Source organism: Haematobia irritans, chromosome 4 (genome assembly GCF_050003625.1).
Source record: "Haematobia irritans isolate KBUSLIRL chromosome 4, ASM5000362v1, whole genome shotgun sequence".
Taxonomy (NCBI): Eukaryota; Metazoa; Arthropoda; class Insecta; order Diptera; family Muscidae; genus Haematobia; species Haematobia irritans.
Genome location: NC_134400.1, coordinates 26,317,621 through 26,335,958, shown reverse-complemented (window position 1 = coordinate 26,335,958; position 18,338 = coordinate 26,317,621). Strand labels below are relative to the sequence as shown.

The following is an 18,338-nucleotide window of genomic DNA, read 5'->3' as shown; positions in this document are numbered from 1 at the left end:
CACTGTGGAACAGGGTATTATAAGTTAGTGCATATGTTTGTAACACCCAGAAGGAGACGAGATAGACACATGGTGTCTTTGGCAATAATGCTCAGGGTGGGTTCCTGAGTCTATATAACCATGTCCGTCTGTCCGTCTGTCCGTCCGTCCGTCCGTCTGTCTGTGAACACATTTTTGTGATCAAAGTCTAGGTCGCAATTTAAGTCCAATCGCCTTCAAATTTGGCACATGTTCCTAATTTGGGTCAGAATAGAACCCTATTGATTTTGGAAGAAATCGGTTCAGATTTAGATATAGCTCCCATATATATCTTTCGTCCGATATGCACTAATATGGACACAGAAGCCAGAGTTTTATACCGATTTGCTTGAAATTTTGTACAAACATAACACTTAGTCGTATAGTCAAGTGTGAATTTGATTGAAATCGGTTCAGATTTAGATATATCTCCCATATATATCTTTCGCCCGATATGGACTTATATGGCCCCAGAAGCCAGAATTTTGGCCGAATTTGGTTGAGATTTTGCACTAGAAGTACAATTAGTAATATAGTCATGTGTGCCAAATTTGATTGAAATCGGTTCAGATTTAGATATAGCTCCCATATATATCTTTCGCCCGATATGGACTAATATGGTCCTAAAAGCCAGAGTTTTGGCCCAATTTGGTTGAAATGTTGCACAGGGAGTAGATTTAGCATTGTAGCTATGCGTGCCAAATTTGGTTGAAATCGATTCAGATTTAGATATAGCTCCTATATATATCTTTCGCCCGATATACACTTATATGGACCCAGAAGCCAGAGTTTTATCCCGATTAGCTTGAAATTTTGCACAAGGAGTACAATTGGTAGTATAATCATGTGTGCCAAATTTGATTGAAATCGGTTCCGAGTTAGATATAGCTCCCATATATATGTTTTTCTGATTTCGACAAAAATGGTCAAAATACCAACATTTTCCTTGTTAAATCGCCACTGCTTAGTCGAAAAGTTGTAAAAATGACTCTAATTTCCTAAACTTCTAATACATATATACACGCTCACAAAAAATCGCTTCTGTAACATATACTCCCAAACATATTTTGCTTCAAGCATATACATTTTTGGCTATTGCCCAAACATTTATATGTTTGATCTCTTCCAATATATAATATGTTTGAAAGCATATTGGTCTAAACAATATATGTTTGGGTAGTCAATTTCCAAACATTTTGTATTTTTGCATCCAAATTCAATAATGTTGTCTTCCAAAAAACAATATGTTATTATGTGACCATATAATATGTTTGGAAGCATTTTGCACCCAAAAATATTATATGCTTAAAAAAAATTCTCCCAAACAATATTGTGCTTAAAATTTTATTTATTTATTTATATATTTACAACCATAATGAATTATGAAAATAAACCGGTAATATAGGTGCTAACAACATAGGTTTTCGACCTGAATGCTCAAAATTTTGTTTCTGCCCAATTGTATATTCCCCCACATCTTTCTCACTTCCATGAGATTTTTTAGTCCTTGCAACTTTTTCTGTAATACAAACATTGTAGAAGAAATTATTCAATTGTATGATTTTTTTTTTATTTTAATTTTACCTTTTGCCGGACGGGGATTCGAACAGCGGACCACACAGTTTGTAAGGATCAAAGAAGTAGCTGATCAATTGCCCAAAGAAAAATAAAATGTTAATTTTGTAATAACAAGCAACAACCACCAACTTAATTCAATATCGCTCCCTGTTAAATAGCGCTCCAAGCTACTAAACACATATATGTTTATAGGCTATTTCTAAATTAATATATGTTTGCATCCAAGCATATTATATTTAAAAACATTTTATGTCCCAAACATAATATGTTCTAACATATTAACATATATGTCCCAAACATGTTATGCTAGTTCATGAACATTATATGCTTGCACTCAAAAATATTGTGTTTAAAAATTTGTGTTCCAAACATATAATGTTTATAGCCAAACATATGAAAAACAGTCTTTTTCATCCGTGTATCGAGCGATAAATCATAAATAAACCTTTGCGAAGTTTCCTTAAAATTGCTTCAGATTTAAATGTTTTCCATATTTTTTACTAAAATTGTGTTCCACCCTAGTGCATTAGCCAACTTAAATTTTGAGTCTATAGATTTTGTAAAAATCTATCAAATTCTGTCCAAATCGAGTGATATTTAAATGAATGTATTTGGGACAAACCTTTATATATAGCCCCCAACACATTTGACGGATGTGGTACGGTATCGAAAATTTAGATCTACAAAGTGGTGCAGGGTATAATATTGTCGGCCCCGTCCGACTTTAGACTTTCATTACTTGTTTTAATATAATTTTTGGGGTTTTAACGCCATCTTCTCTTTGATGTGGTCCTTCTACGTTTGCTATCAGCCTGCTTAAATAATCATCAATTAATTTCGTAATTGAAGAAAACGCAATATTTTTTTTCCGTGTACTAAACAACGTTTAAAGTATTTTGAAACGAAAACTATGACATGCTTGCTCTTCAAACACATATAACCTAACCTAAACACATATGAGTGTATATCAGTCACAAATGAGAAGGTTTTCTTTCGCACCAATGCCTATAAAATCTGTCATGTAGAAAAAACCAGTAGAGCTCGGAGAATTTTGCAATTTCGAAAGTAATTTGACGATACATTTTGGCAAATAGTTACAACACAAGACCAGCTATTACAAAAATGTTTGTCAGAGCATGTAAGGCACAAGCAAAAAGAAAACATCAATACTCATACTGAAATAAAATTGTATAAGGTAACAAACAATTTAATACATTCTCAGATGTACAAATTAACTCTCACACACGTACTACTTATTCATCAGAGAAGAAATTTTACTGAATAAAATTTTGACACAAGTTTCTATAGAAATAAAAATTTGAGAAAATTTTCTATTGAAATAAAATTTTGACAAAATTTTCTATAGAGAAAAAAAATTTAAAAAACTTTTCTATAGAAATAAAATTTTGACAAAATTTTCTATAAAAATAAAATGTTGATAAAATTTTCTGTAGAAATACAATATTGAGAAAATTGTCTATATAAAATTTTGAGAAAATTTTCTATAGGAATAAAATTTTACTAAAATTTTCTATAGAAATAAAAGTTTACTAAAATTTTCTATAGTAATAAACTTTTGAGAAAATTTTCTATAAAGGGTGGTTAAATTGTAAGGGCCGATGTTGAATGTGAACCACACCTAAACGCCAAGTTTTTCTTCCGAATTTTATTTGACATTTCTCTATTTCAGACTTACTCAATTTGAACCATGGAGAGATATACAATCCAACAACGTGTTAAAGTTTTCCAGACTTATTTTGATATGGATGATCAATTTCCGAAGAAAATGATCTTCAGTGATGAGGGACATTTTCACCTCAGTGGATTCGTCAATAAACAGAATTGCCGCATTTGGGCGAATGAGAATCCAAGAATGATTGTCGAAAAACCAATGCACCCACAAAGAGTGACTGTTTGGTGTGGTTTATGGGCTGGCGGCATCATAGGGCCGTATTTTTTCCAAAATGAGGCCGGTCAGGCAGTTACTGTGAATGGTGTTCGCTATCGTGAGATGATAACGAACTTTTTATGGCCCGAATTGGAAGATATGGATGTTGACGATATGTGGTTTCAGCAGGACGGTGCCAATTGCCACACAGCTAACGAAACAATGGCTCTTTTGCGCAACAAATTCAATGGCCGTGTTATCTCACGTAATGGCGATGTCAATTGGCCGCCAAGATCATGTGATTTGGCACCGTTGGACTTTTTTCTTTGGAGTTATTTGAAAGAATAGGTGTACGTCGATAAGCCAGCAACAATTCAAGAGCTAAAGGATGAGATAATTGGGCTCATTAACGGCATAGAACCTCCATTATGCCTCAGCGTCATCGAAAATTTGGACCATCGGATGGAGGTGTGCCACCGAAGTCGCGGCGCCCATTTGGCCGATATTTTGTTCCACACATAATTGAGTAATACCAATATATCATAATAAAATAAAATTACAATAATTTCCTAAATAGTTTGTGTTTTATTCAATATCAATATCGGCCCTTGAAATTTTAACCCCTCTTTAGAAAGAAAATTTCGACAATATTTTCTATAGAAAAGAAATTTTGACGAAATTTTCTATAGAAATAAAATTTTGAGAAAATGTTCTATAGAAATAAAAGTTCAACAAAATTTTCTATAGAAATAAAATTGTGAGAAATTTTTCTATAGACATAAAATTTTGACAAAATTTTCTATATTTTCTTTCTATAGAAATAAAATTTTGAGGAAATTTCTTACAGAAATAAAATTTTGACAAAATTTTCCATAGAAATAAACTGTTCACAACATTTTCCATAGAAATAAAATTTTGACAAAATTTTCTATAGAAATAAAATTTTGACAAAATTTTCAATAGAAATAAAATTTTGACAAAATTTTCTATAGAAATAAAATGTTGACAAAATTTTCTACAGAAATAACATTTTGACAAAATTTTATATAGAAATAAAATTTTGAGAAATTTTTATATTGAAAACAATTTTGACCAAATTTTCTATAGAAATAAAATTTTGACCAAATTTTCTATAGAAATAAAATTTTGACAAAATTTTCTATAGAAATAAAATTTTGACAAAACTTTCTATAGAAATAACATTTTGACAAAATTTTCAATAGAAATTAAATTTTGAGGAAATTTCTTACAGAAATAAAATTTTGACAAAATTTTCCATAGAAATAAACTGTTCACAACATTTTCCATAGAAATAAAATTTTGACAAAATTTTCTATAAAAATAAAATTTTGACAAAATTTTCTATAGAAATTAAATTTTGACAAAATTTTCCAAAGAAATAAAATTTCGACAACATTTTTCATAGAAATAATATTTTGAAAATTTTTCTACAGAAATAAAATTTTGAGAAAATGTTCTACATATACAATATCTTTAAAAAGTTTAAGTTTTGTCTATGGTCATACTATAAAAGTCCATTGTACACACAGAGAAGAAACATGATTGCCACAATCGTATTCGAAGAGCACAATAATATGGTAGGTGCTATTTTTGCGGCGAACATGTAATATTTTCACCTGCAACCATGTTGGCTCAGTGAACATGGTTCTAAGAAAAATAAAATTGTCCTTATCTAAAATGTTATTATATTGGTAAAAAGAATTTTGTTTGAATCAGAAGACAATTGTCACGATCTAAAATGTTATGGTATTCGTCAAAAATGGTTTTCTTCCAGTTAAAAGAACATGGTCACAACCTAAAATGTTTTGATCTTTTTGGAAAATTTTTTTTCGTCTTCGAAAAAGGACGCCACTTGAGAAAAGAAAACACAAAATTAACTTTATTTATTTATTTATAAATTAAATCATTTTTTATTTGTATTTATAATGTCGTGCAAGCAAAAATCATATATTTTAAAGACTCTATTTTGATTCAATTTCAACAATAAGTAATCATTCCATATTTACTTCGTGCCCATCAAATGTACCAACGCAGACATCATGTAACTGCAAATAAAATTAATTTATATCATATATCAAAATGCAGAACAAAAGACAGGTACATTTTTTCAATTACACTTCCCTTTTTATACCCTCCATCATAGGTTAGGTTAGGTTAGGTTAGGTTAAAGTGGCAGCCCGATTAAATTTCAGGCTCACTTAGACTATTCAGTCCATTGTGATACCACATTTAACTAAAAGTACCTATTACATATGGGCACTTCTAGTCTTAACCACTGAACCTTCTCTATTATTAACTTTTGTGGAACCAACCAGATTGCTCCAAAAACATTAACAAACTGCTTAAGTTAACGTTTTCCAGGTCAGCCAGTAATCTAAAGCTATATGCTCCTAAAATTCGCTTACGCCTTACACAAAAAGCAGGACACTCACACAAGAGGTGTTTAATTGATTCCTTTTCCTCCACGTCATGACAGCTTATACAATAGTCATTATACTTCGCACCTATAGTTTTTGCAAATTCGCCTATCAGGCAGCGACCCGTTATAGCAGATATTAGGAGTGCTATCTGACGCCTTGAGAACACTAGCATATCTAGTGTGCGGTTTAAGTTTAAATGGGGCCATATTTGCTTGGTGTCGTTACAACCCTTGCAATTTTCCCATCGAATATTGGCCATCATAACAGCCTTCTCACGCAGTAAGAGCTTGCAGGTGGCCAGAGGCATACCAACAGATTCTAGTTCCCCTGGAATATGTAAGGTAGTTCCTAGCCTTGCTAACTCATCTGCTTCACAGTTCCCCGGTATGTTCCTATGACCAGGCACCCATATTAGGTGAATATTGTACTGCTCAGCCATCTCGTTGAGAGATTTGCGGCAGTCTATGGCCGTTTTTGAGTTAAGGAACACAGAGTCCAAGGATTTTATTGCAGGTTGACTGTCTGAGTATATATTAATGCCAATATTTGTTGGAACATTACTTCTCAGCCAATTCACCACCTCTCTTATTGCCAATATTTCAGCCTGAAAAACACTACAGTGATTAGGTAATCTTTTCGCTATTCGAATTTCCAGATCTTTAGAATATACTCCGAACCCCACTTGTCCATTCAATTTGGAGCCATCAGTATAGAAATCTATATATCTTTTATTCCCCGGGGTCTGTGTACACCACGCCTCACTGTTGGGAATTAGAGTTTCAAACTTTTTGTCGAAAAGTGGTTTTGCCAGGGTGTAATCCACTACGTTAGGCACATCTGGCATTACCTTGAGGACCGAACTATGACCGTACATTTTTTCCGACCACAGCGATAGCTCGCGCAACCGCACAGCCGTTGTTGCAGCTGACTGTTTGGCCAAAATGTCTAAAGGCAATAGATGTAGCATGACATTAAGGGAGTCTGTTCCTGTCTTACTAAATGCGCCTGAGATACATAAGCTCGACATACGCTGAACTTTATCTAAACAAGTCGGTTTCTGAAGTGCCGGCCACCAGACTACAACACCATATAGCATTATAGGTCTAACCACTGCCGTGTATAGCCAATGCACAATTTTTGGTCTTAGTCCCCACTTTTTCCCTATTGCCTTTTTGCACGAGTACAAAGCTACCGTGGCTTTTCTCGCCCTCTCTTCAATATTAAGCCTAAAATTCAGCTTCCTGTCCAAAATAACGCCAAGGTATTTTGCACACTCACCAAAGGGAATTTCAGTACCCCCTAAGGAAATGGGCCTAACCGTGGGAGTTTTGCGATCTTTGCAGTACATGACTATTTCTGTCTTTGCTGGATTTACACCAAGACCATTATCTTTCGCCCATTTCTCAATCATCCGGAGAGCTCTCTGTATAATATCTCTGATTGTGGATGGGAATTTTCCCCTGACTGCTAGCGCCACATAATCTGCGTATGCCACCACTTTTATCCTTTCTTTTTCTAGAGAAACCAGAAGGTTGTTTATAGCAACATTCCAAAGAAGAGGTGATAGAACTCCTCCTTGGGGAGTGCCTCTGTTCACATACCTTTGTATGTTTGCTTGCCCTAGTGTGGCTGAAATACGTCTCTTCATTAGAAGTTCGTCTAACAGCCTAAGAATACCTGGATCAACATTCAGAGTTGTCAGTCCATTTAATATCGAGCTCGGATGGATATTATTGAACGCCCCTTCGATGTCTAGAAACGCCACGATTGTGTATTCTTTGACAGATAGTGAGCTTTCAATAAAGCTGACCAGTTCATGCAATGCGGTCTCAGTAGACCTGCCCTTCGAGTATGCATGCTGTCGTTTCGAGAGCAAACCTGAATCCACGGTAGTTCTAAGATACATGTCTATCATCCTCTCCAGGGTCTTAAGTAGGAATGAGGATAAGCTGATTGGTCGGAAATCCTTCGCACTCGAGTGAGAGGCTTTTCCTGCTTTAGGTATGAAGACGACTTTTGTTTCCCTCCACTTTTCTGGAATATATGCTAAGTTTACACATTGTTTATATATCACCGTCAACCAGGGGATAATTCTTCCAGCCACTGCCTGTAACTCCGCCGGAGTAATTCCATCAGGTCCGGGGGATTTGAATGGTCCAAAGCTATTTAAAGCCCATTTTATTCTAGATTCCGACACAATTTCCTCGATAGGAAATGATCGCTGAGCCTCTGTTACACCGCCGGAACATGGTTCAACCGTCTGATTTCCAGGGAAGTGTGTGTCCAAAAGTACCACCAACGTCTCCTCACTGGACGTTGTCCAATTTCCCTCCGATGTTTTAATGAAACCTGGAGCGGTGTTAGTGGATGCTAGTACCTTCCGTAGTCTGGAAGCCTCTGACGTATTCTCAATACTGCTACAGTAATCATCCCAAGAGTTTTGTTGAGACCTTCTCAGTTCTCGTTTATATTCTCTCAGATTCATCTTGTAAGTGTCCCAATCCTCCGGAGCTCTTGTGGACTTTGCTTTGTTAAAGAGCTTCCTGCAGGATTTCCTCATATTACTTAACTCCGTAGTCCACCATGGCGGCCGATTTTTTCCCCTTGGCTTTCCTCTAGGGCAAGCAGCTTTCAGTGAAATGTTGAAGGCCTTAGTAATCCGCTCCACTGCGTGTTCGATATCTTGCACAGTGCCCATATTTGTCTCCGGCACTTCCGGTATCATCAAATTGAACGATTCCCTATACCTATTCCAATCAGCTTTCCTAACATTTGGCGGAAATATGGTCTTTGAAGTACGAACAGCCAATCTGAAACTGATGTAGCGATGATCTGAGAAGCTATGTTCCCTCAAAACTTGCCACTCAGATATCTTATCATTCAGTTCCGGAGAGGTCAACGTTACGTCCAAAACCTCTTGTCTGTTCCTGGTGACGAAGGTTGGTGCATCTCCCTTATTGCAAACTACCAGGTTAGTACGCAAAATAAACTCTATTAGCGACTCTCCCCTTGCATTAGTATCACTACTTCCCCAAATACTATGATGTGCATTTGCATCGCATCCCATAATGAGTTTTGTCTTTGTTTTTAGTGACTCCTCAACTAAGGTCTTAACGGCACAGGGTGGCATATCCCTATCATGTCCCATGTAGACCGAAGATACCCAATATTTGCATGTGGATATCTCTAGACTGGCTACGACAGTGTCTGCATTGCTCAATGAAGGAAGCAGAAACAAGTTTAGTTCGTTTTTAGCAATTATACATGCTCGATTTATATCGTTACCGGTATTATGCAAAAGTTTGAAACCCGGAGTGCTTAATTCACAGATCTTGTTCTTATATATGTATGGTTCTTGAATAAGAACTATATCGATGTCTCCCTTCATCAGGAGAACTTTTAAGGCAGCACAAGCGGCCTTACAATGGTGAAGATTTATCTGGAGGAACCGTAGAACCATCCAAATTTTCAACCACCGTCACATCAGCCGCTTCAATTGAGTCATCAAGGGCTTCCTCTTCACAGATCTCGGTGACTCTCGCAACAATCCGCGGTTCAGCTTTGGTGAGGCTTGAGCCTGTAGAAACTTCCCGCATATGATTTTCGCCATAGTCTGTAGGTTTTATGTCTCCTTCGGCTTCGCTAGGAGATTTTTTCACTGCTGACTCTACCGGAGGCTTGTCCGTTTCGGTATCCTTTGGCTGATCGCTTTTGTATACCTTCATATGGATATCATGAAAGCCATAACTTACGCGTCCTTGGGTCTGGGCTAGATGTGGCAGCGACTCTATGTTTAATATAAACACCGCATGTCGTCTTGGTCCATCCACCTCATCCAAACGACCAACCTTCCAATCGGCGGTTGGAAGATCTGGGTTACATTCTTTTAGTCTCTCTAGTATTGACTCAGGATCAGGAGGGTTTGCCGGTATCCATGCATGTGCTCTAGGTTTAGCCGGTATGTCTTTTTTATCGACTAACTCCAAAGCGGCTCCTTCCCAAACTTCACCAATTAGCATCAATGCAGCTTTAAAGCAATCCATAGACCTCTGGTCTGCAAAAGCTATTAACTTATAACGTCCTTGATACCATCCAGCATCTTGCCGTCGAGGACTTGGTCCGGGAAACTTTTTTCGCACCTCTGAGTAGACACCAGACATCGCGTTCTCAATTTCCCCCCATTTTTGCCTTGGAATCATACCGTCCAATGCTCCTTTATTAATAATAGCCATCACAAGGCTGTCTTTTGCAACTGAGGCAAACGATCTTTGATCCCGTTTAGAGGATGGTAGCTCATCCGGTGATCGTTCCCTTTTTCCAGCTTCAAGAATTCCTTGAGCCCATTTTAAGGAATCGCTTTGCTTAGCCGACAACGTGATTGGGTCGACTGATCCTAATTTCTTTAGGATAAACAAAGCATTTCTTCGTTCCTTGAATCTCTTTCGAGAGGGATTGCCTCCTTTTGATGTCGTCACCTTAGAAAAGGTTCGACTTGCCAAAGTGTCACCGCCAGTCGACCCGTCTACAGGTCGATTAATTGGGCCTGACTCTTGGTCGCTGCCCAAATTTATAACTTCAGTCGTTACCCGTCCACTGGGCCCTGAAGTTAGCAACCCAGTGGATGACTTTGAATTTCGCTGCATGGTGGTTTATTATTTCCACCACACGTGAAATTCGTAATAAGTACTTATTACGATGAAATACTCCGCTATTAGAAAACACGTCTGTTCAGTTCGACGGTTGAATAATAATAACCATCATAGGATGGGGGTATATTAACTTTGTCATTCCGTTTGTAACACATCGAAATATTGCTCTAAGACCCCATAAAGTATATATATTCTGGGTCGTGGTGAAATTCTGAGTCGATATAAGCATGTCCGTCCGTCCGTCCGTCCGTCTGTTGAAATCACGCTAACTTCCGAACGAAACAAGCTATCGACTTGAAACTTGGCACAAGTAGTTGTTATCAATGTAGGTCGCATGGTATTGAAAATGGGCCATATCGGTCCACTTTTACGTATAGCCCCCATATAAAGGGACCCTCGGATTTGGCTTGTGGGGCCTCTAACAGAAGCATATTTCATCCGATCCGGCTGAAATGTGGTGCATGGTGTTTGTATATGGTCTCTAACAACCATGCAAAAATTGGTCCACATCGGTCCATAATTATATATAGCCCCCATATAAACCGATCCCCAGATTTAGCTTGCGGAGCCTAAAAGAGAAGCAAATTTCATCCGATCCGGCTGAAATGTGGTACATGGTGTTGGTATATGGTCTCTAACAACCATGCAAAAATTGGTCCACATCGGTCCATAATTATATATAGCCCCCATATAAACCGATCCCCAGATTTGGCTTGCGGAGCCTAAAAGAGAAGCAAATTTCATCCGATCCGGCTGAAATTTGGTACATGATGTTGGTATATGGTCGCTAACAACCATGCAAAAATTGGTCCACATCGGTCCATAATTATATATAGACCCCATATAAACCGATCTCCAGATTTGGCTTGCGAAGCCTCAAAGAGAAGAAAATTGCATCCGATCCGGCTGAAATTTGGTACATGGTCTCTAACAACCATGCAAAAATTGGTCCCACATCGGTTCATAATTATATATAGCCCCCATATAAACCGATCCCCAGATTTGGCTTGCGAAGTCTCCAAGAGAAGCAAATTTCATCCAATCCGGTTGTAATTTGGAACATGGTGTTAGTATATGATCTTTAACAACCGTGCTAGAATTTGTCCATATCGGTCCATAATTATATATAGGCCCCATATATAATGTTCTCCAGATTTGATCTCCGGAGCCTCTTGGAGGAGCAAAATTCATCCGATGCGGTTCAAATTAGGAACGTGGTGTTAGTATATGGTCGCCAAGGACCATACCAAAATTGGTCCAATCACACAAAAATTGGTCCATATCGGTTCATAATCATGGTTGCCACTAGAACCAAAAATAATCTACCAAAATTTTATTTCTATAGAAAATTTTGTCAAAATTTTATTTCTATAGAAAATTTTTTCAAAATTTTATTTCTAGAGAAAATTTTGTTAAAATTTTATTCCGTCCATAATAAAATTTTCATCATTGCCAAAATTTTATTTCTATAGAAAATTTTGTTCAAATTTTATTCGGTTCATAATCATGGTTGCCACTCGAGCCAAAAATAATCTACCAAGATTTTATTTCTATAGAAAATTTTGTCAAAAGTTTATTTCTATAGAAAATTTTGTTATAATTTTATTTCTGTAGAAATTTTTGTCAACATTTTCTTTCTATAGAAAATTTTGTCAAAATTTTAATTTCTATAAAAAATTTTGTGAAAATTTTATTTCTATAGAAAATTTTGTTAAAATTTTATTTCTGTAGAAAATTTTTTCAAAATTTTAAGTCTACTTTGTTAAACTGAATTATATACGTATTGGATCAATATTTTTTGATTTAATATATACCACGTATGGACTTACATACAATTTAGAAGATGGTGTTAGGAGGTTTTAAGATACCTTGCCATCGGCAAGCGTTACCGCAACTTAAGTAATTCGATTGTGAAATGCAGTGTTTAGAAGAAGTTTCTACGCTATCCATGATGGAGGGTACATAAGCTTCGGCCTAGCCGAACTTACGGCCGTATATACTTGTTTTGTCTTCGCATAAAACCACGTGCCACTTCTGAATAAATAAATTAACACAAAACACAGTAATTCCGTATTCTCTGTCCATTCCAAGAAACAATCAACACACGACTGACGCGCGAAATGAAAATCGTGTGTAACTGCTCAATGTTTTTATCAAATTTTTTTCGCTGCAAAAAAATTAAATGGTCACGAAATCAATGTACATGGTCTTTATGGCCATGTAAAGGTTCTAGACATGTCTATACTTAAGCTATAAAAATACTTTTTTCCCTGCAAAAAAGTAAAAAAATTGAATGGTCAGGTACGTGATTTTCCCGACCATGTAATGGTCTCAAATTCTATCATTTAAATAATAGAACATGTTTGCCGCATTTGATAACCATTTAAATGCTTATTGCCAACATATATTTTTCTCCGCTCGAAAATTATTTTACAAAGACAAAATACATGGTTTTCGCGATAATTGTGTTACATACTCTAGATAAGCAATAAATGGATGCGGCAAACATGTTTTTTCTGTGCGTGTAAGTTTCTCTTTCTCTTGTTGGTGCAAGCTAGAATCGTTAAACATTTAAAATTCGACACAGGGTAGGGTTTGCCACGCTGTTCTTATTTGAATGTCCCGTACTGTTATACTTTACAGAATTCCTTTAAATCTTTAAAGCTTTTTGTGTCCTTCGGATCTCCTTCTATCCCATATGAAATCTTATCTAGCTGTATGTCGCTTAAACATAGTAACCACATGGCCACAAAACACAATCATCATTTCGTAGATATTGCCAAAATTGTTGCCTATCTGCTTGTATGTGTGTGTGTGTGAGAGAGATGGGGAGAGATTGTGTAGAGAACGTATTTTAAACGTTTAATATCTTTCACTTGCTTTCCCTTGACATAGAACACAATGCAATACATCAAACGATAAGGATGTTTGAGCAACACCTTTTGGTTTCCTGTTGTGTCCTTTCACAATGTTCAATTCACCTTATCTTCGTCCACGTTATTGTTGCTGAGGATTTTTTTTGGGTTTTGCAATTTGTTTGTTTAATGAAGTGTTTTATTTATCTTACCTCTTACTTACTTTCATGAATTTATCTTTGGACATCCTGACTTTTTGGGTTCCGTATCCGGGTGTTTACAACTGTTGCAGAGTATTGCCATGATTGAATCAAATTTATTGCCACCAGAGCGTAAATGTTTTAATTTCAATTGCTTTGGACCGCCCACCGAATTGAAGCCATTCACCATGTGGTATCGCAACACGCCACGAGAAGTGATGTATCGAGCCCAGCCGGATACGCATTTTCGCTATGATTTAATTTGTGCTTTTTTGCTCTTCATCTCAGTGGCGGCAGTGCAATTGATTGTAATGGATATGTAAGTATTGGTGTTGTGAATTGAATTCATATATAGGCTATTCCATATTAAAATGAATATTGAATATAAAAAGTATATAATTTATTTAAAATTAATTCAATTTTATTTATTCAAATATTTAAAATTTTTCAATTAAAAAAATCGGAAAAAATAAAATTAGTTAAGTTTAAAATTAAAATTTGGAAAAACTTTATTTTTAGTCATTTCAATAAATACAAAGAAGTATTTTACAAAAAATGTGTGGTCCTAAAATGTATGCATATTAAATATAATAACTCAGAAGTTTTTATGCTATATGTAAAAATTTAATTTTTTTCACCAAATGTTTTTTTTTAATAAATGGAAAGATCGCATCCAACTGCGAAACCAAAAAACTCTTAAAAATCCTAAGCCCTAACATAAAAATATTTTCTTGAAAAAATTTTAATAAAAGCATGGATTTGAAGAAATATATCATTGTCAAGAATATCAAAAGTCCATATCTGGTCTTAATAACATACCTTCGTTTTTATTATTTTATAATTCCATTCCATTATTTGAATACCAAAATAACACCTTTTATTGAAGAAATCTTTGCTATAAATAAAAAAAAAAACAAAAGTGTTCTAAAGTTTCTTAAGCAATCCGCCCCCTTGATAAATAATTGTTTATCATTAATGCAAATATTCTTAATATTTTTTAGCAATCTGGCATTACTGGGATCCTTATTGACCACATTTCTTGTAATGGCATTGTTCCTCTATCTAAGCAATATGAATGTTCCTGATATTAATTCAACGACTCCTGAAAGAAATGGACCTGGCCAAGTGGTGGCCGGAAGTCGATTTTTACGTTTAGCTATCTTCATTGTTGTCAACATTTTAATATCGGCTTGTGCCGTCTTTAGCGTGGTAAGATATTAATCAGAATGATGCACTGATAAAAAAAACAGCTTCGTTATATCATGTGTCATTAAAATTGAGTAAACGAAACAAATTCGTAAATAAAACAAAAGTTTTCATTATTATTGTATTGAATATAAACAACTAAATACTCTATAGAAAATTTTGTCAAAATTTTATTTCTATAGAAAATTTGGTCAAAATTTTTTTGTATAGAAAATGTTGTCAAAATTTTATTTCTATAGCAAATCTTGTCAAAATTTTATTTCTATAGAAAATTTTGTCAAAATTTTATTTCTATATTATTAACGAAAATTTTCATTGTCTTACCTGCGAACAAATATCGTTTGCTTAATTTTAATTATCATTTGTTTCCGTGTAGATTGGCCATCGTATATTCATATACCTGATTTTAATTGTTTTTATTATTTTTTTTCAGATTAATTTTGCCACTGATGATATGGACGCGATTACTTCAAATCTTAATATTTCATCCCCCTCGAACATATCGAATGATTCGTCATTGCCGGAAATAGATAATGTTCCCTATTATCCCGATTTGCAGGTGGCACCCATATATCTTTTCTGTTGTGCCATAAGCTTAGCAGCTATTTCCGCATTTCTTAGATCCGGTTTTATATTGAAACTATTCACAATGATTGTGGCATTGGTGTGTCAGATAGTGGTGTTGTATTTCAGTGATTTGTTTGAGCTGTACAATGCTCGATATAGGAGTGATTAGTAAGTAAACATTTTAAATTAAACAATTATATACGTCCCTTAGTTCGGCCAGGCCGAATCTTAGAGGCTATACACTGATATCACGTACCAAATTTTCTATAGAAAATTTTGTCAAAACTTTATTTCTATAGAAAATTTTGTCAAAATTTTATTTTCATAGAAAATTTTGTCAAAATTTTATTTTTAATTTTTTTTTTTCAAAATTTTATTTCTTTAGAAAGTTTTTCGAAATTTACTTTCTATAGAAAATTTTGTAAAAATTTTATTTATATGGAAAATTTTGTCAAAATATTATTTCTATGGAAAATTTTGTCAAAACTTTTATTTCTATAGAAATTTTTGTCAAAATTTTACTTCTATAGAAAAGTTTGTCAACATTTTATTCCTATCACAGAAAAAAAAATATCACCAAAATAATTCAAATTAAAGAGTTGATTGAAGTTGAAAATGGTTTCAATTAATAAATTAATTGATACAATTAATATTTTAATCACGATAGAAACCTTAAGTTAATTAAGTCAATGATTGAAAAATTTTAATTTTTTTAATTAAAAAATTCATTTATTCAATAAACTTTTTAATCAAATTCGGAAGCCTAAGTCAGTTAAAAAAGTGATGGATTTTTTTTTAAATTTTTAAATCAAAATTTATTTCAAACAATAAATTTTTCAATCAAATTAAAAACACAAAGACAGATAAGAAAGTAATTGAAAATAGTAACGTTTTTAATTCAAAAAATTAATTCAGTTTTGCAATTAATATCAATTAAATTTTCACTTGAATCAATTAAAAAATTAATTGAAATTATCAAATTAAATCAATTAATTTTTTAATCAAATATTTTTTTCCAATTAAAACTTCTTTACATCTAAAACTGAGATTGATACTATCATTTTCGTGATTGAAGACATTTCAATTACAAAATTAATGGGATCCATTAATTTCGTTATTGAATCAGAAAAAAATGTTGTGTGTGATATAAAATGTTGTCAAAATGCTATTTCTAACCAAAATATTGTCAAAATTCTATTTCTATTCTAATTCTATTGTTGTCCAAATTTTATTTCTAAACTAAATTTTGTCAAAATTTTATTTCTATGGAAAATTTTATTTCTATACAAAATGTCAAAATTTTATTTCAAATTTTAAAATTTTACTTCGATAAAAATTTTGTCAACATGTTATTTCTATAGAAAATTTTGTCAAAATTGTATTGCTATAGAAAGTTTTGTAAAAATTTTATTTCTATGGAAAATTTTGTCAAAATTGTATTTCCATAGAAAGTGTAGTCAAAATTTTATTTCTATAGAAAATTTTGTCAAAATTTTATTTTTATAGGAAATTATGACAAAATTTTATTTCTATAGCAAATTTTGTCAAAATTGTATTGCCATAGAAAATTTTGTCAAAATTTTATTTCTATGGAAAATTTTATTTCTATAGAAAATGTTTTCAATATTTTATTTCTTTAGAAAATTTTGTCCAAATGTTATTTCTATTGCAAATTTTATTAAAATTCTATTTCTATAGAAAATGTTGTCAGAAATTTATTTCTATGGAAGATTTTGTCAAAATTTTACAGCGATAAAAATTTTTTAAAAATTTTATTTCTATAGAAAATTTTGTTAAAATTTTATTTCTATACAAAATTTTATCAAAATTATATTGCTATGGTAAATTTTGTCACAATTTTATTTCTATAGCAAATTTTGACAAAATTTTATTTCTATAGAAAATTTTGTCAACAATTTATTTTGATAAGAAATTTTATCACAATTTTATTTCTATAGGAAATTATGCAAAAATTTTATTTCTATAGCAAATTTTGTCAAAATTTTATTTCTATAGCAAATTTTGTCAAAATTTTATTTCTATAGCAAATTTTGTCGAAATTTTATTTCTATAGAAAATTTTGTCAAAATTTTATTTCTATAGAAAATTTTTTCAAAATTTTATTTCCACAGAAAATTTTGTCAACATTATATTTCTATGGAAAATTTTGTCACAAAAAAAAATCTATAGAAATACAATTTTGACAAAATTTTCTATAGAAATAACATTTTGACAAAATTTTCTATTGAAATAAAATTTTGACAAAATTTTCTATAGAAATAAAATTTTGAAAAAAATTTCTATAGAAATAAAATTTTGAGAAAATTTTCTATAGAAATAGAAAATTTGCAAAAGAAATAAGATTTTGATAAAATTTTCTATAGGAATAAAATTTTTTGAGTAGCATTTAAAATGTTGTTTTAGTAACTGTATAAGGCCTTTGGAAGGCTTAGTTACATATGAAAATAAATAAATTAAATTAGATTAAAATTTTGACAACATTTTCTATAGAAATAAAATTTTGAGAAAATTTTCTATAGAAATAAAGTTTTGACAAAATTTTCTTTAGAAATATAATGGTGACAAAATTTTCTGTAGAAATAAAATGTTGACAAAATTTGCTTTAGAAATAGAATAGTTGACAAAATTTCCTATAGAAATAAAATTTTGACAAAATTTTCTATAGAAATAGAAAATTTGCAATAGAAATAATATTTTGATAAAATTTTTCATAGGAATAAAATGTTGACAAAATTTTCTATGGAAATAAAATTTTGAGAAAATTTTCTAAAGAAATAAAATTTTGACAAAATTATCCATAGAAATATAATGTTGACAAAATTTTCTATGGAAATAAAAATTTGAAAAAATGTTCTATAGAAATAAAATTTTGACAAAATTTTCCTTAGAAATATAATGTTGACAAAATTTTCTGT

At 32.8% G+C, this 18,338-nt stretch overlaps 1 protein-coding gene across 2 annotated transcripts in view; it reads left to right on the top strand.

Annotated features, from left to right (window-relative positions):
- The window catches only part of Ac76E (adenylate cyclase type 2 Ac76E), a 327,480-nt gene that overhangs the window by 302,602 nt on the left and 6,540 nt on the right, over positions 1-18,338 (top strand). For both annotated transcript variants that reach the window (XM_075305180.1, XM_075305179.1), the window contains exons 15-17: positions 13,722-13,948; positions 14,631-14,838; positions 15,269-15,570. In XM_075305180.1, the coding sequence (XP_075161295.1) occupies positions 13,722-13,948; positions 14,631-14,838; positions 15,269-15,570 (737 nt within the window). The remainder of the gene's footprint in view (positions 1-13,721; positions 13,949-14,630; positions 14,839-15,268; positions 15,571-18,338) is intronic.